We start from the raw sequence: 18,261 nt of genomic DNA on the forward strand, positions 1-18,261 counted from the left end.
ATTTAACATCTAAGCAAGGACGTAAACATACGCATTCAAAAAAATCAAGAAAAAAATCAACAACAAAATTTAAAATTAGTGATATATTTTCAAAGTCAAAATGAGTAACCACATTGAATGCATGAAAAGCGAATTGGATCTTTTTGCACCGCACCCAACTCAAAGCTGTATTTTGAAAACCGAAGAAGTATCATACAATCCTATTGCTTCATTGGATAGTGCCTCATCAATTGAATTCGTTTGTTTGGGAAATGGTGAAACATATAGAGACCTTTCAAGTGTTTACCTAAAACTTGTTGTGCAACTTAAAAAAATTGATAATAGTAATATTGAAGGAAATGCTGTTGGTGTTGCCAATAATATTTTGCACTCAATATTTAGAAGCTCATCGGTATATTTAAATAATACTCTGGTTTCACAAAGTGACAACAATTATCATTATAGATCATATTTACAAACCATTTTAAACTATGGTTGTGATGCAAGTGAAAGTCATTTAGCAACACAAGGATATTTTCCAAATTATGGAACTCAAACACCATTTAAAAGTGATGGTTGTCTAATTCTTAAAAATATCTTTCAAAATAGTAACAAAGTTGAATTATTTGGAAAAGTTCATGGTGATATTTTCAACCAACCAAAGCTGCTTGTAAATAATGTTGATTTGCGTATTACTTTTAATATTGAAAAAACAGCATTTTATTTATTGGAAGACGGGACTGAGTCGAATCTTAAGATATTAGAAGCACAGCTTTTTATGAACCATGTGGTAGTTAACCCCAGTATTTTATTAGCTCATCACCACGTTTTACAAACAAAAAATGCAATATACCCATACAATAAAGTTGAAGTAAAATCATTTACAATATACCCAGGAAATAATACATTATCAATCGATAATGCTGTCATTGGGCAAATTCCAAATTTTTTGGTTTTCTGTATGGTAAAAAACCGAGCATATTCAGGAAATAGAGGATTAGATCCTTTTAATTTTGAAAACTTTAAAATTCAACGATTTAATCTATTAGTTAATGGAGTACAAGTGCCTTCACAGGCGCTTGAATTCGATTTCTCGAATTCTAACAATGTACAAAGTTCAAGAGCATATAATTTACTATTTAGAGCATGCGGAATTAAACATTATGATCGAGGTCTGCAAATTTCTAAGGAAATGTTTGACAAAAATAGTTTCATATTAGCATTTGATTTAACTGCGGATCACTCAAATTCAAGTGTTTGTTCTAACTTAATATCTCAAGGAACAATAAGAATAGAAGGACGATTCTCTGAACCTCTTGATGAGGCTGTAACATGTCTTGTTTATTGTGAATACGATTCTATGATTGATATTGATAAACATCGAAATATTCGGGTACTTCTTTAAAAATGAATACAATACAAATCATGAACTTGCTTTCAAGCAATCAACAAACTAAAAAAATATTTAAAGGCGTTTTTCCAGCAGATAAACTACCAAAAGAAATTAGTGAATACCCAGCATTATTTGTGGTTAACACTGATTATTCAAACCAACCAGGAATGCATTGGGTTGCATTTTACTTCTATAACAAAAAGTCTGCTGAATTTTTTGATTCTTACGGACAATATCCCCAGAAAAAAGAATTTGTTACATTTTTAAAGAGAAATGCATCAAAATATACTTATAACAAACAGCAATTGCAAGGATACTTTTCCAATACCTGTGGACATTACTGTATGCTATTTGCTCTTTACAAAAGCAACCGAAAAACTTTAAAGAGTTTTATCAGGAATTTCAAAACAAAAGATTTCGCCTATAATGATAAGCTAATTTCAAAAATGTTTAGTAAATGCTTTAAATGAATTTATAATCTTAATATGAAAATAAACAAATTTTTATATATTATATAAAAAATATATTTTTATTTTTCGGGTTCTTGATACATTCTTTTAGTTATTTTATAATATCTTATCATAATATCCATGGCTTCCTTTATGTATATTGGAAGTTTGTGGCAATTACAAGTGTCGGGGCCCTCAGTTGCGTCATCATCACTCCAGGGACATATTTTGTAGTGAAATCCATATTTTGAGTACAGGAGCTCCTTTTCTTCCAAATCTTCCAGGGTTGCTTTTAGATATTCAAGTTTTTTTTGGTGCTCCTCGAAAAGCATATCCTCAAATTGCAGCAGAAATAGTTTGATTTGATGCGAATACATTTTCGAGGTGTTTGGGATTATGTAGAAGACACAAGACTGATGATTCACAATAAGGAATAGACTCTTTTATACCATCACTCTTTTGATATAAATTGTAAAAATGGAGTGCTATATCTAGTCATCTCTTTTCCTTTATATACTAGATGCGTTATTCCATTTTCCTTCAATTTCTTAAATGGTGTTTTAGTTGAAAATTTATTTACATAACTCTTTGGTAAAAATATCCACAGTGGTTCGTCATCCTTGCCAGTTAAGTAAATAGCGATTTTAGTTCCATATGTTGTTTTCTTTATCTTACACCCAATGATCTTGTACTCAAAATTAATACATAAGTCCTCGATCTTTGTGTAGCCAATAACAGGCTTTTGATCATTCAGAGTATCTAAGAAAGACTTTTGTACATAATACATAAGTGATTCGAGCTCTTTTATTGGATGAAAAATATTTCTACATACCATTAGATTAATATTATATACTCCCGGAGTCGATTAAAAAAGAAAACTGAATCATTTAATCAGTGATCTCGCTCTTTTATACTTTTCAATATTGGAAAATCCCATCCCATCTCATTGTGGGCATATACTTTTTAAATAAAATGATAGAAAGAGATGTCAACATGATTATTTTTAAATTTTAATGCAACTATTATTTGATAATAAGACTGAAAGAGATGCTTGAATGATTCTTTCATTTTGTTATATCTATGTATATTGTATCCATATTGAATATTTTCCTCATAACATCCTATAAAAGGAGTTTTAGTTTGTTCTTTAAATCAGTTTATAACATAAATATCGAAATGGAAACATTCGTTTGTGATCTTTGTATAGACAGTCCCTCATTTAAATATCGTTATGGATTAAAACGTCACATTCTAAAAGTGCATAACTTCAGCATCACAAAAGCTCGATCATCATACTATAACTGCTACTTTTGTCCTGAAGTGCAAAAGTACTGGCTCCGAGATGAATTATATTTGCATTTTTTAATGCATCATCCCAAGATATTAATAGAATTAATTAACTTAAGAATAAAAACATCCAAATAAATCATATAAATTTCAATATTCATCAATCCATTTATATAATGATTAATGCTTTATGTGAGATAAAAATAAAAAAACCATAATTAAATTTTTATATAAATTTTTATTTTGCCAGACAATTTTATGTATAGTTTTATTCAATATTTTTCATATATTCATTTAATATTGCATCATCTTCTTCATTCATTAATTTTAAATAATAATCTTTATCTTGAATTAATTCCGAAAAAATGTTATCGTCATCTGGAAATGTTGGAATGCCACAATTTTCATCTTGTGTCTCTGGGATAAAACATGGCGTATTCGGTGCATCGTCTTCTAATATGGAAATGTCCTGAGTGTTTGGAACGATCCAATCATCATCAAGGTCGATATTTGAGGGTTCTGGATAGTCCCATGTGGGTGTGATTATATTATAAAATGATGTGAAAGAAATATTTTTCACATCATCAAATAATTCCTCAAGAGTTTTAGCTCCGAGATTTGACAGTGGGAAAAGATCATCACTCGATTGACTGTCTTCAAATATTACACTGTTTTGACTCATGGTTTTTTATATATATTTTTTTTTTTTTTTTTGCTGTTTTAGGGTTTAGTTCAATAACCTGCTTGGGCTGTTAAATTTAGACTAACCATTGGAGTCCTAAAATAAACATTGACACCCATCGATCCTCGAAAACTGAAAACAGGTTGTAACACTTGAAAACAACCCCTAATTTTCCAGATCAAAGAATTGAGTAAACCAATCAAAAGACCTGGGAGCCATGAAAGACAGGATAGGAAGAAGTGAAGAGAAGGAAACAAGATGCTTTGATTTTTATATATTTGTGATTATTTTATTCAATATTTTCATATATTCATTTATTCAATAACGACATATTCATAATGACGTATTCCTCAACCCGGGAATCAGATGAACATGAAGTACGACGAGGTTTCGTAGTCCTGAAGATTTCTATGTCATCATCTTCATCATACAACTCCTCATCTGAATGTATGTCAAGATCACATAATCTGTAATAATAATGTTTCTTGTCCCGGATGGGTATACCAACACACCCCTCATAATGACTAAAAAATTTTTCCAGAGAGTAATTGATGTTGCATAAATCGCAGGTTACTTGTGGATCCATATTCGAGACAAAATTTTACGTATAAAATGTTCTAACCGGCAAAGCGAGATTTAGACTAAAAATTGTATCTCTAAAATAATCATAGAAACCTATTCATCCATAAAAATGAGAACAGGTTCTTGTGTTTGAATGTATTGAAGCCATGAATGGAAACACCTGAAAACCACCCCCCAATTTCCACAAGTCAATTAATTGGGAAAACCAATCAGAAGACTCGAAACACGAGATAGTGCTTAGAGCCTTACGCCTCCAGTAGGGAGTAAACAGGCGATCGGCTAATTTCGTGCACGCGTGGGTGTGTGTGTGTTTGTGTGTGTGTGGGATCCTATACACATAACCAAACAAATATACATTTATATATATTCCCATGCCAGCAGGCATCTCCTGTCCTTTCTTGAGGCCTTGTCATAAATTTTCCACCTGAGTGTAACTGATAAAAAAGGGCCGCATCAGGTCGATCGTTGTTCCGAGGTTTTTTGTTGACCCTTCAGGTTTAACGGAATTTCACTTTCTTTTGACAATTTTTTCCTTTTGATACTTGTTTCAACCCTTGTACAATTTTATATTAGAAATTAAATTTCTTCGTATAACTCAAAAAATAATTTTTAAATATTTCAATGGTCTTGGATTGAAAAATCATTTAAAATGATATGCAATAACATATTATTTAGTTTTCATAATTATTTTTTCCTTATGTTGCACAAATGATCATAGTGATTTGGTTGGATATAGTTTTCTTAATCAATTTAATTTATTTTTTCACACACCTAATTTGTCTCATAGGTTGCCCAAGTGACCAAATGATCATGGTGAATTGGGTGAATATATTTTTTCCTAATCAATTTTCATTTAGTTTTTCACAAACCTTATTTGTGTCATAGGTGGCGCAAATGATCAATTGAATTGGTAGGGACTTAGGCAAACGGCGTAAAATCGGGGGGAAAAAATTCGAAAATGGGAATACAGGCAAACTAATGGTAGGGCTTTCCAGTTTTTTTCTACATGTATTTATATTTGAGAACGCTAGCACTCTTTGACAGATCATTTTACTCGATACAAGTTTTCTACATGATCCTGTCAAATTTCATGACTAGCCGATCTTTTTACATGTCAATATTTACATGTAAATGGCGCTAGTAAATTCACCACATTTTTACATTTGACATGTAGATGGCGCTAGTAAATTCACCACATTTTTACATTTGACATGTAGATGGCGCTAGTAAATTCACCACATTTTACATTTGACCCATAGGTGGCGCTAGTAAATCTGGTGAATACGCCGTTTGCCTGTATTCCCATTTTCGAATTTTTTCCCCCCGATTTTACGCCGTTTGCCTAAGTCCCTACCAATTCAATTGATCATTTGCGCCACCTATGACACAAATAAGGTTTGTGAAAAACTAAATGAAAATTGATTAGGAAAAAATATATTCACCCAATTCACCATGATCATTTGGTCACTTGGGCAACCTATGAGACAAATTAGGTGTGTGAAAAAATAAATTAAATTGATTAAGAAAACTATATCCAACCAAATCACTATGATCATTTGTGCAACATAAGGAAAAAATAATTATGAAAACTAAATAATATGTTATTGCATATCATTTTAAATGATTTTTCAATCCAAGACCATTGAAATATTTAAAAATTATTTTTTGAGTTATACGAAGAAATTTAATTTCTAATATAAAATTGTACAAGGGTTGAAACAAGTATCAAAAGGAAAAAATTGTCAAAAGAAAGTGAAATTCCGTTAAACCTGAAGGGTCAACAAAAAACCTCGGAACAACGATCGACCTGATGCGGCCCTTTTTTATCAGTTACACTCAGGTGGAAAATTTATGACAAGGCCTCAAGAAAGGACAGGAGATGCCTGCTGGCATGGGAATATATATAAATGTATATTTGTTTGGTTATGTGTATAGGATCCCACACACACACAAACACACACACACCCACGCGTGCACGAAATTAGCCGATCGCCTGTTTACTCCCTACTGACTTGCATCACTAAAACGAAGGCAGGAAGGGCGATTAGACAATCTTGAAGATTTTCTGAGGAACTGCACTGAAGGACGGGAAGTGTCTACACACATCAGGCAACATATGAAGAAGCTGTGAAGCTTTCATCCACAATCAAGCAATCAACTATACCGACGTTGTAAAATTTCGGCATCTGGCGAATCATGTAATAGGTGAAGCCAAAAACCTAATCACAACATAAATTGACGGACAGGGCAGGTACCAGGATGCCTGGCAACGGCTAAGAAATCGATACCATAATGAACAGCTGTTGATGAAGTCAACGATCCAAGAGCTTTTCGTACACCTCAGAACTAATAAATCAGCGGACCAGCTGCGCAGCTTGCATGATACCGTGCTCCGAACGGTCGCCACTTTCAACGCACTCAATGTGTCAACAGTCAACTGGGATCCAATATTGATTCACATCATTGAGGAAAGAGGAAAGATAGCCAGCACTGATCCAACCACTCGACAATCTCTGAAACAGATGTTAAAACACCTTGAGCGTCAGGCAACCAGTCAAGTAAGAACAAGAAAGTCCATCTCATCATGAGTGGTGTGTTCAGCCTCAGCTCTTCTTACAAATAAACCCGCCGATCTCTTATCAACCGCCCAAACGGCACTACATGGACCAGCCGGATCACCACCTAACGTAATCTCCAGAAGAATAGCTGACACACGCGAATCGCGAATATGACGGCAGAGAAATCATGATGCGTTGAAGTAGATACAGATGGTAAGTTTTCAATACTTGAACAAGAGAGTTCTGGTTGAGTAAATACGCCAATTATACAGGTCAACAGCATAAAATCTCCACGCATAATTTCACCTGCATATATCACCTTCTATATATCACCATAATCTTTAGGCTCCCCTGAACCAAAGTCCAAAACAAACATAGGTTCTATCACCCACAGTTTCCGCGGTCCACCTATATTGAATATATTGAATTATGTAGGCCGTGTAATGAAGATGACCATCATTGTTTCTAGTACATATCATTTTTGAAATGTACGTGTACCAACTAAAATTAAAAAATGGTATCTAGTAGTTACCATATCTTTGGAATACTCATTCAAAGTTGAAATCTCAGATTTTCTACATTAATTTTTTGTCTTCTATGATTTTTCCCCAAACATTATCCTATGGAAGGTTTTTATTATACCCTTGTTTTCTTATTGAAATCAGTAGATCATAACATGATTTAATTTTGAATTTAAGGGAAAACTCGAAATAATTTTATTGAATTTATTATAGGTGGTTAAACAAGATTTTTATTGAATTTATTATAGGTGGTTAAACAAGATTTTCGTCAATTAAATTGGAGTTTTTAACCTCATATTTTCAAAAATTCATGGCTATCTACAATCGAATTCTAATAGGGCGAAAAAACTTGCTTTTACTTACAAACTACAGGAAAAGTACTACAAAAATTAGGCAACTGAATTTTTTTAAATCGGTTTACATCTTCTGTTCGCGCATAGCTTCCAAAAATATTCAAAAATAACGATTTTTTTAAATTTGTTTAAAATACGATTTAATGGTTGTTTTTATTTCATTTTTGAATTTCAGGTGATAGTAAATAAGTCTACAGTCTGCTTCATTGCTGCTGATGAAACGACGGTTAGACAACTTAACAACACATTTGCAAGGCCACAGTTAATATTTGTAAGTTTCAAAGTTCAAATGTTTGTGTCTCCCGCCTTGAATATGGTATGGTAAAGAATAGTTGCATTGCGCTTTGACCAAACATTGAAAAATCCCCTAAAAAATAATTCATAATTTGGAATATTTCGGCCCAAGAAAATAATTATATTGTTTTAAATATATTTTTTTTATCGGAAAATTTTTGATATTGGGATATACTTTTGACATCCATAATTCGATATTTAATCGAAACAGTGAGCATCTAATCTAGGCAAACTGCTTTCATATTTTAGTCTTATTTAAATTGAAAATGGATATTGAACTACCGTTTATGGCCGAATATGCTAGGACTGGCCGAGCATCATGTAAGGGGTGTAAATCCACTATTCCTAAAGACGACCTTCGTATTGCAGTCATGGTTCAAGTATGTTGAGTAAGATACATTCCCAATAAGCATATCTACATATGCGTGTACATATGTACATTTGTACGTACGTACAATAGTCATTTCTATTTACAAAACAATTAGAGAATTTTTAAAGTTTAAGATATGATTAATTGTCTCTTAAAACTAAGTTTTTCCCGCTAAATTTATATTGAAGTATTTAAAACAATTAAAATTTTGTCAATGGTATATTAACCGAAAAGGAATCTATGTACATGTACATAGGTGTACGTATCACACATACATACCTTTATATGCAGGTGAATAATTCGCTAATGTTTTAAATTAAAAAATAAATTTTTTTTAATATATTTTATTATGTTGTAACTCTAGTCTACATTTCATGATGCCAAAATACCTAACTGGTTCCACAAAAACTGTTTTTTTCAAAAACAACGGCCAAGCTCTGTTGGTGACATTCAAAATTACGAAAATTTAAGATTCATAGACCAAAAAGACTTGGCAGATAGTATTGGTATGTGCTTTTTAAATTATTTTATAGTTTATCATTAATCAATAGTATTTTTTAAGATAACTTTGAACAAATATGTGAAACTAATTCAAAAAAAAAACGTAAGGGTGATAGTGGGCCACTTAAAGACTTTGGAATCGAGTATGCAAAGTCAGGTCGGGCATCCTGTCGTGGATGTGAACAGAAAATTAGTAAGGATACCATCCGAGTACGTAAAACGGTCTATGACACTGAAGTGGGAATGAAATATGGTGGCCAACCGCTATGGCATCACTTAGAATGCTTTGCTCAACTAAGATCAGAGCTTGGCTGGCTTGATTCTGGAGAAAATATGACAGGCTTTTCAAGCCTTAAGATTGAGGATCAACGTGAAGTTTCAAGGGTAATGCCGTAAGTATACCATTATTTATATTTAAGTAATAAAACTAGGATAGCAAATAGTCAAAAGCTTTTTATGACATTTTTTATTAGTTTAGTTATATCCCTTGCTATACCGAGTTATAAACTGCATGCAAAGGAAAAAGTACGTGTACAAGGAATAAATTATAGCTTTAAAACTGGGAGACTAGTTCGCGTATAAACAAACTGACGAATATAAATAAATTTACTCAGGAGGTGATCCTGATAAAAAATGTATTTAAATTCTATTAGGGTTAGTCTCTTTTAATGAGTTGCATACTTTTGAACAAAATATACTTTATACTTTTGTAATACATTTATGTATACCAATTCTTTTTAGTGTTAAAGAAATTTCCACAGTGTTTTGACCAAAATATACTTTTGCACAGTTTGGACAAAATTACACTCCCCTGAGCAAAGTATAAAAATTGGTGGAAAAAATAAAATTGTAATCAAAGTCAATGTTTTAAAATAATAAACAAAACATTCCCGATCGTTTTTATGGTAGCAATGATTTATTCGTCTGTTTTGATACTTTTTATACCCTTGCAGAGGGTATTATAATTTTGGTCAAAAGTGTGCAACGCAGTGAAGGAGACATCTCCGACCCTATAAAGTATATATATTCTTGATCAGGATCACCTCCTGAGTCGATATAAGCATGTCCGTCTGTCTGTCTGTCCGTCTGTCTGTCGGTTTCTACGCAAACTAGTCTCTCAGTTTTAGAGCTATCGAGTTGAAACTTTGCACACATCCTTCTTATTCTTGCAGGTAGAACATAAGTCGTAACGGCCGGGATCGGTCGACTATATCCTATAGCTGTCATATAACTGATTGATCGGAAATGCCATAACTTTCGTGTTTTTTAAATTAGAAAGATGGGACTTGGTACAGATTTTATTTTGGACAAAATAATCTGATTTGCTAAATTTCATAGGAATCGGCCAACTATATCCAATAGCTGCCATATAATTGAACGATCAGAAATGGCACAACTGCAAGGGTATATTAACTTCGGCTCCGCCCGAAGTTAGCTTTCCTTTCTTATTTTTTTTAACACCATGTTAAAGATCGAACAGGTATCCTGCCGTTGTCTCATTGAAACTCTCCTTATTGTAATTTTTTGGCAACTGTTTAAAATTAAACTTAATGTAACTTGCTTCTAAATTAAAAGATTTTAGAATTTTTGATATTTTTGGGCTGTGTCATATGTATGACTTAATATTTCTTGAATGGTTCAATTGCCACTAGAACCACAACCCATAGGTCCCAAAAGGAACCTATTTCTAAAGAACCAATAAAATTCAAATTTTTACCATGATTTCTAATTATTTCTTTAAACCATGGTCAAATTTTCAGATATATTTTTGATTTTTTTTTCTTGTTACTCTTGGAGCCTGTAATCGGACTCTGTTTGGTGCTGTTTGTTTTGGGATAGTTCTTAGTTTGTTGTTCGACGCCATGTCAGTTTGGGCCATGCGATACAATCTTCTAAATGCATTTTTTGCTCAGTCGGCTCTCCACGTCTTTTTCCACAAACTTAACATATTTATCTCATGCTGCTTGGTTGGAATTGTTGTTCTCAATCGCCTTCGTTTTGGATGCGTTAATTATGATTTTCACTGCTTTGGCCCGGTTGTCAAGGTCTTTAGCTTTGGCTTGGATATCGAGGAGCTTGTGAGATAAGAAACAGATGTCATCGGCTTAATCCAAGTGTTCAAGGTGGCGGATGAAACTCCATGTTATCCCGCGTTTGGACCTGCTTACTTCTCTCGTGATGTCGACGATTTCCAGAATGTAGCTGCAAAAGTGGCAACATTGCTCTAAGCCAGTTTGTTGGAAGGGTCTATTGTGCAATACTGCCAGATCTGCATTCTCGTGAATTGCTCGCAAAAAGTTTATAATGTTGATTGGCCCTTTCTTCCATACGGGCGTCCGCAATATCGTTGCTCAATTCTCTGAGTCGAACACCTTTTAAAAGACGAGTGAAGATCGTCATTTCACAGCTTGTTCGGGAATTTCCGTGTATTTGCCTGATAAAAGCAACTCCTGCGTGATGTAGGTTCAATGTTCTCTATTACACGTTCATTCATAAGTGTAGAAAAGATTGTGTATGTAGTATTTAAAATGTTAATTCCTCACCAGATGTTGCAGTCGCTAAGGTCTCCTTTCTTTGGTAGTGTAACGATAATGCCTCTATTCGTTAATGCTCGAATTCGTACACTCTCCCATATATTTTTAAAGTGAGGATGTAATGTCTCGACCACTAGTTTCCTATCTAATTGGAAAAGTGTCTAATTAGGAAAAAGGCAGTCGTCTCCTCCTGCCGTCGTCTTCTCCCGCTTTGTTGTTCTTTAGTTTTCTGATTGCATCTCTGTATTTCTCCGTGGGGGCCACGCTCCTGAAGACATATTGCGCTATGCTCTTCATCGTCTGTTAGGAGTGACCCGTCTGAGTCTCGTATGGGCTCGGATTGGTTCTGATTGGCTTCGGATAGTTTGCCAATTAGCCGGGACAGGGAGCGCATGGTTTTCGTCTGCATTCTTAGCAATTCTGTTGAAGTCTGGCCGATACCAAACGTACTAAAGGACTTATTTATGCGGGAATACACTACCTCCATTAATTAATTAGAACGTCTGGCATAAATGGATCAGTCTATCTCCATTGTTCCTGCGTGTGCCGATACCGTGGCGGTCCGTGATTGGTTCCAATTCGTTATGGGTGGGCATTATCGACACAGGCCAACAGCAAAAAATCTCCACGAATCTCATTGTTTCTAGTACATATCATTTTTGAAATGTAGGTGTACCAACTAAAACTAAAAAATGGTATCTAACAGTTACCGTATCTTTGGAATACTCATCCAAAGTTGAAATCTCCGATTTCTTCTAAGATTTTTCCTCAAAAATTTTCCTATGGAAGCTTTTTATTTTCCTATTGAAATCAGTAGATCATACAATGTTTTAATTTTGGATTTAAGGAAAACTCGAAATAATTTTATTGAATTTATAATAGGTGGTTAAACAATATTTTCGTCAATTAAATTGGAGTTTTTAATCTCATATTTTCAAAAAGTCATGACTATCTAAAACTGTTTCTATGTTCAAAACGTATCCATTGCAGGTTAAGCTGGTTTACTAAAGCTTTACTGAAATTGTAGATAGCCTGTACTACCTATAGGCCCCATTTATAACTATGAAATGCCAACTCACGATAGCCGTATACTGCCCGGTTGCTTCACCATATCTAATGGCGAATTCATACACTCGCAGTATAATATTCAATCAGACCGAGACAAAATAGCAAAACATCAGGAAACTTAGAGAGAAATTACAAGATTAACCAGCCACTCCTATCTTCGACATAACGATCGACCAAACCAGAGTTGAATGTTAGGAACGCCAAACTTTGTAATTATCAGTAATTAATATTTAGTTCTAAGATGGACTAACAATAAATAAGAGTCTAATCTTATGATAAGATTTGTCGGAACTTTCCTCTGAGTAAAGCACAGCAATACTCATGTACTTGCTAAGTTTTCTCTATTTGGGCAGCTCTGATTTAGGCTTAAAATTAAAGTAGAACAATAAATATAGTTTTTATCTTTTTTACTCAATTTCTTAAACGTATTTACTTGACAGGAAAATAAAATCTGAAGAATTGCCGCAGACTAAAAAAATAAAAATGGAAACTACAGAAGATGACACAGACCAAAAAATTATGAAAAAACTTGAAAATGAAAACATTACATTATTTAAGTTTCGCGACAAACTAAAAACTGAAGTGAAAAAAGTTGATATTGAGAGGCTTTTAATCTTAAACAATCAAGAACCTGTAATCGGTGATACAGAAAAACTTTTAGATCAAGCTGCTGATCTGTTGACTTTTGGAGCAATTGAACCATGCCCTGAATGTGGGGGATCTCAATTTATTTTTAACAAATTTGGCTATTTATGCAATGGAAACATTACTGAGTGGACTAAATGTGCTAATTTGTTAACGAAACCAAATCGGAAAGCGTGTAAAATTCCAGATGAACTGATAAGTATGTATTTGTTTTTGGGTTCTGTAAAAAAAAAAACAATGGCTCGAACTATCCAATATATTCCTCCGAGTGAATCTACTATTTCAAGGAATTTAAATGTAAAAAGAGCCAATGAAAACATAGATGGGTAAGCATTTAAAATAAGTTAAGAATTAGTATTCTCTAATCAATCTTATATATGCAAAACTTTGGGAATATCCGATTCCCTAAACAGCACGATTTGTGTTCCTCCGGAAAGTCTCATAACTTCTTAATTATTGTACATAATAATATAACAATATGGTTAACTTAATAGATTTAATAAGTTTTATAGTTTAATAACTGTGTGGTATTTTAAATGATTTTAATGAATGATTTTATTTTAACTTATTTTTTTTCAGTCCAAAAGTCATTCGAAAAAAGCCTGCATTGTACAATTTAACATTTTCGCATATAGGTATGAAACATAAGGAGAAAGATTTAAAAACACGTATACAAAGATTAGGTGGACAATTTGAAAGTAAAATATCCGAAAATACTATAGCAATTGTATCAACTGAAAATGAAGTGAATCGAAATTCTCAACGAATGTTGACTGCTAAAAAGTTTGGCATTCATGTTATTCCTATAGATTATTTCGATTCCGTTGAATCTGATGCTGACGGAGCTTTAAATTATATTAACAGTATGAGTCTTTGCAATTGGGGTACAGACTTATCAAAAAAAGTCCCTCAAGATGAAGTTAAGAGCTTAAAGTCTAAAAGTATATACACAAAATCCGCTCCAACATCAAAGACTTTAAAAGTTAAAAATGGTATGGCCGTTGATCCTGACAGTGGACTTGATGACGTTGCCCATGTATATTCAAGGGGAAAAGACAAGTACAATGTAGTTCTTGGATTGACTGATATTCAACAAAATAAAAACTCATTCTATAAATTACAGCTTTTGGAAGCAGATAAAAAATCAAAGTAAGTACCATACTAGATATTTTGCATAAAAATTGATACATAGAAATCCGATCAGGTACTAAGCTTTTGGTCACTCTCAACTGCACTATATGAAATTTGACTATCTTATCATAAAATCTGTTGAAATCATAGCTTGCAAATAACTGTTAACCGTTTTTTTCCTTACGCTCTGTTCGCGAGAGCAACCGAAAAAAAGCATGCCGTTTCGGTTTCTCTCTGAGCAGCAGACTTTGTTTCGTTTTGTTTCGGTTTTCTGTTGAACGAATTACGATGAGCCGATAATGAAACTCTCGTCTACCGAACATCGCATAATGAGAGATTCGAGTGACGCTCGCGCAGAGAGACTCAGTAAAAGACCGATTGACTGAAAAAGTCAGCGCAAAAAGTCTTTTCAATAATTTGTTTACGTTTCACTGCACAGTGGTACATGCAATTTTCACGAAAAAACTTCTTAAAATTTTAAACGTGAATTTTTCCAATTTCAAACTAATATATCGATTATTTTAATTAAAAAATGAATAGTTTTTTTTAAATTAATTTATTTTGAGTTAAGCTTAACAACTAATATAAAAAATATAAGTTATTATATATATTTAATTATAAAAAAATTTATGCACTTTTTTATCAATTTCTCGTCCCATTTTCAATAAATGTGATAAATCAATGTTTACACGAGAGATTCACAAAGCCAATTGACGCGTTGAGCCCACGAAACTTCACATACACACATACATGCACAAAAGACTTTTTGAATCGTCGAACGCGAGCAAACGGTCCGAGAATGAGCAGACCAAACGAAAACAGAAAAAAGTGTTCTTCGACTGAGCGCGAGCAAAATTTGTATACGAGCAACTCAATCGGTTGTTCTCAGACTTTTTGCTCAAAGTCTCAGTGACGAACACTTATTTTGAGACCGCACGAATCGGTTATTTGCAAGCTATGGTTGAAATAGTGCGAGTTTTCGGTAGGAGGCAGTTTCCCAATTTCCAACGGTCGACGGCGGTGGTCCGATCAGCTGGATGAGCTTATTTGGTTCAAACAGTCTCCCGGTACTTAACGGCGAATGCATTGTCAAAGAGGAGGTCCCACACCATGGGGAAAAGAAGGTACAGTGTGAAATCTTTTTCACCAAATTAAGAAGAACCCAATTTTTATATTAAAATTTAAAATATATCTTTTTATTTTTGATTACATACAAAAAAAAAATTTAATTTTTTTTATTGCTAGTTAAAATAATACAAAATTTAAACAATCCCAAGCTTTTATCTTTAAAAAAACGTTTTGACATTTCCCATCGAATAGATATGTGCCAAAGGGTTCTATACCCCCTTGAAATTGTATGGTAGAAAGTCTCAACTTTCTATCCTCTGATTCTTAATTTGATAATTTACGATCATTCAGTTGTATGGTACCTTTAGGATATAAACGTTCGCTATAAAAATTTGTAAATCTTATTATTTGGCTGAATATGGAATCTGTAGAAACGTGTGGAGAAGCACTACGGTTCTAGAATATATGTACGTATATCATGATACTTACATGCAAAGCTTAGATGATAGAAAGCAAAATAAGTAAAGAAAGGTAACTTTTGGCGAAGCCTAAGTTGATATACCCTTGCAGTTAGATAGTAGCTTATATTATTATTTATATATCGGATCGTATACAGATGAATCAATATTGTAATAAAAATGTTAGAAACATCAAATTTGGCAGATTAGTGTAGCTTAAAAAAAAACAAGAAAGGAAAGCTAACTTCGGGCGCTAACTAACTAAAGCTAACTAACCTATACTGTATAATATATATACTTTATAGGGTCGGAGATGTCTCCTTCACTGCATTACGCACTTTTTACAAGAGTATAAAAATATAAAATTAAACTATAGTTGTTACGGTGCCTGCAAAATACAAAAAGAAAGAACGCCTTATTTTTCGTTTGGTAGTAACTAGGATGTCAATCATTCAAATTTTAGGTCCAGGTTGACATGTCTCCAATAATCTCCAAATGCAATAATAGGAACATATTCTATTTGAAACATTGAAATAGGCTGTATACCTGTAAATGAACAATTTACTTAAACAATTGAAAGAATTTTTAAATTCAATTAAACTTAAAATGTAATAATATTATTGGTTCTCATTCATTTTCCTTCCATAGGTACTGGATTTTTCGCTCCTGGGGAAGAATCGGCACAACTATAGGAAATTCAAAGCTTGAAGAGTTCAGTTCAATTGCAGAGGCTATTAATAAATTTGAACAGGTATATGTTGATAAAACAGGAAATGAGTTTGAGAAGAGAAATACATTTGTAAAAAAGGCTGGTCGGATGTATCCAATAGATGTTCAATATGAAGAAGACTCACCGACATTAAATCACATCGATTATTCTTTGAAATCTAATTTAGAGACATCTGTGCAAAATCTAATGAAGTTAATATTCGATGTTGATTCAATGAAAAGCACCATGTTGGAGTTTCATATTGATTTGGATAAAATGCCATTAGGTAAGCTCAGTTTACAGCAGGTTCAATCCGCATACACCGTTGCTGCAAATATTTTTGATTTAATTAAATCAGGATCCACAACTTCAAAACTAGTTGATGCTTCCAATAGATTTTATACATTGATTCCTCATAATTTTGGAGTTAAGTCGCCGCCTCTAATTGAAACAATAGAACAAGTTGAAAGTTTGGTTCATATGCTTGATTCTCTAGCGGAAATAGAGGTTGCGTATAATTTTATAAAATCCGAGGACTTATCTGACAATAAAAATCCATTGGATAAACATTATTCCCAATTAAAGACTAATCTAGAACCACTTAATAGAAGCAGTGAAGAATTTTCTATTCTTGAAAATTACGTGAAAAACACGCATGCTTCTACACATACTTCCTACGAGCTCGAAGTAGTGGATGTTTTTAAAGTGGCTCGTCAAGGAGAAGCTAGAAGATATAAGCCTTTTAAAAAACTTCATAATCGAAAACTATTATGGCATGGTTCTCGTTTAACAAATTTCGTCGGTATTTTGTCGCATGGTTTAAAAATTGCTCCTCCAGAGGCACCGCCAACTGGCTATATGTTTGGCAAAGGCATTTATTTTGCTGATATGGTTTCTAAATCAGCCAATTATTGTTGCACGAGTCAACAAAATTCTACAGGCTTAATGCTGCTCTCTGAAGTAGCATTAGGTGACATGATGGAACTAACTTCTGCCAAATATATAACTAAACTACCAAAAAATAAACACAGTTGCTTTGGGCGTGGACGCACCATGCCTAATCCACAGGAAAGTTTTATAAGAAAGGATGGCGTTGAAATTCCTTTTGGAAAAGCAGTTACCGATGAAAATTTAAAATCGTCATTGTTATACAATGAGTATATAGTATACGATATTGCTCAGGTTAATGTTCAGTATTTATTTCGAATGGAGTTTAAGTATAAATATTAATGAAAATATATCTTTTATAATGTAATAAAAATAAATATTATTTAAACATATATATATTTACAATTTTTAACAGATATTTTCAGCGAGTAAATGTAAGATAATTTGTAATTTAAATAAAACAAGAAAGGAAAGCTAACTTCGAGCGGAGCCGAAGTTTATATACCCTTGCAGTTCAGTCGCAGTCCGCTAGGTGGCGCCACGCATCTTATATTATTAGATATGTAGCGGATCGTATATAGTTGGCCGATCCTTATGAAATTTGGCATATCGATTTATTTTGCCAAAAGAGTAATCTGTACCAAATCCCATTCTAACTTAAAAAACATCAAAGTTATGCCAATTTCGATCGTTCTATGACAGCTATAGGATATAGTCGGCCGATCCTTATGAAATTTTGCACACAAGATTTTTTGGTCAAATATAACATGTGTGGAAAGTTCCAACCTAAA

General features: G+C 33.3%; 1 protein-coding gene across 5 annotated transcripts; it reads left to right on the forward strand.

The window, feature by feature from the left end:
* Nucleotides 1-8,243: 8,243 nt before the first annotated feature.
* On the forward strand, nucleotides 8,244-17,862 carry LOC26514447 (poly [ADP-ribose] polymerase). 5 transcript variants are annotated; one of them, XM_044714682.1, is made up of 7 exons: nucleotides 8,267-8,478; nucleotides 8,703-8,759; nucleotides 8,833-8,974; nucleotides 9,031-9,361; nucleotides 13,012-13,542; nucleotides 13,796-14,365; nucleotides 14,421-14,443. In XM_044714682.1, exons 1-7 carry the CDS (start codon nucleotides 8,365-8,367, stop codon nucleotides 14,425-14,427), a joined length of 1,752 nt encoding a protein of 583 aa, XP_044570617.1. In that variant the 5' UTR covers nucleotides 8,267-8,364; the 3' UTR covers nucleotides 14,428-14,443. The 5 variants fall into 5 exon arrangements, with proteins under 5 accessions (XP_044570618.1, XP_044570617.1, XP_014760177.1 ...); XM_014904691.3 differs by lacking the exon at nucleotides 14,421-14,443 and adding an exon at nucleotides 16,522-17,862 and having other exon boundaries at nucleotides 8,269-8,478; XM_014904690.3 differs by lacking the exons at nucleotides 8,703-8,759; nucleotides 14,421-14,443 and adding an exon at nucleotides 16,522-17,862 and having other exon boundaries at nucleotides 8,269-8,478.
* Nucleotides 17,863-18,261: the final 399 nt, after the last annotated feature.

The sequence above is a fragment of the Drosophila ananassae genome, chromosome 2R, assembly GCF_017639315.1.
Source record: "Drosophila ananassae strain 14024-0371.13 chromosome 2R, ASM1763931v2, whole genome shotgun sequence".
NCBI classification, from domain to species: Eukaryota; Metazoa; Arthropoda; class Insecta; order Diptera; family Drosophilidae; genus Drosophila; species Drosophila ananassae.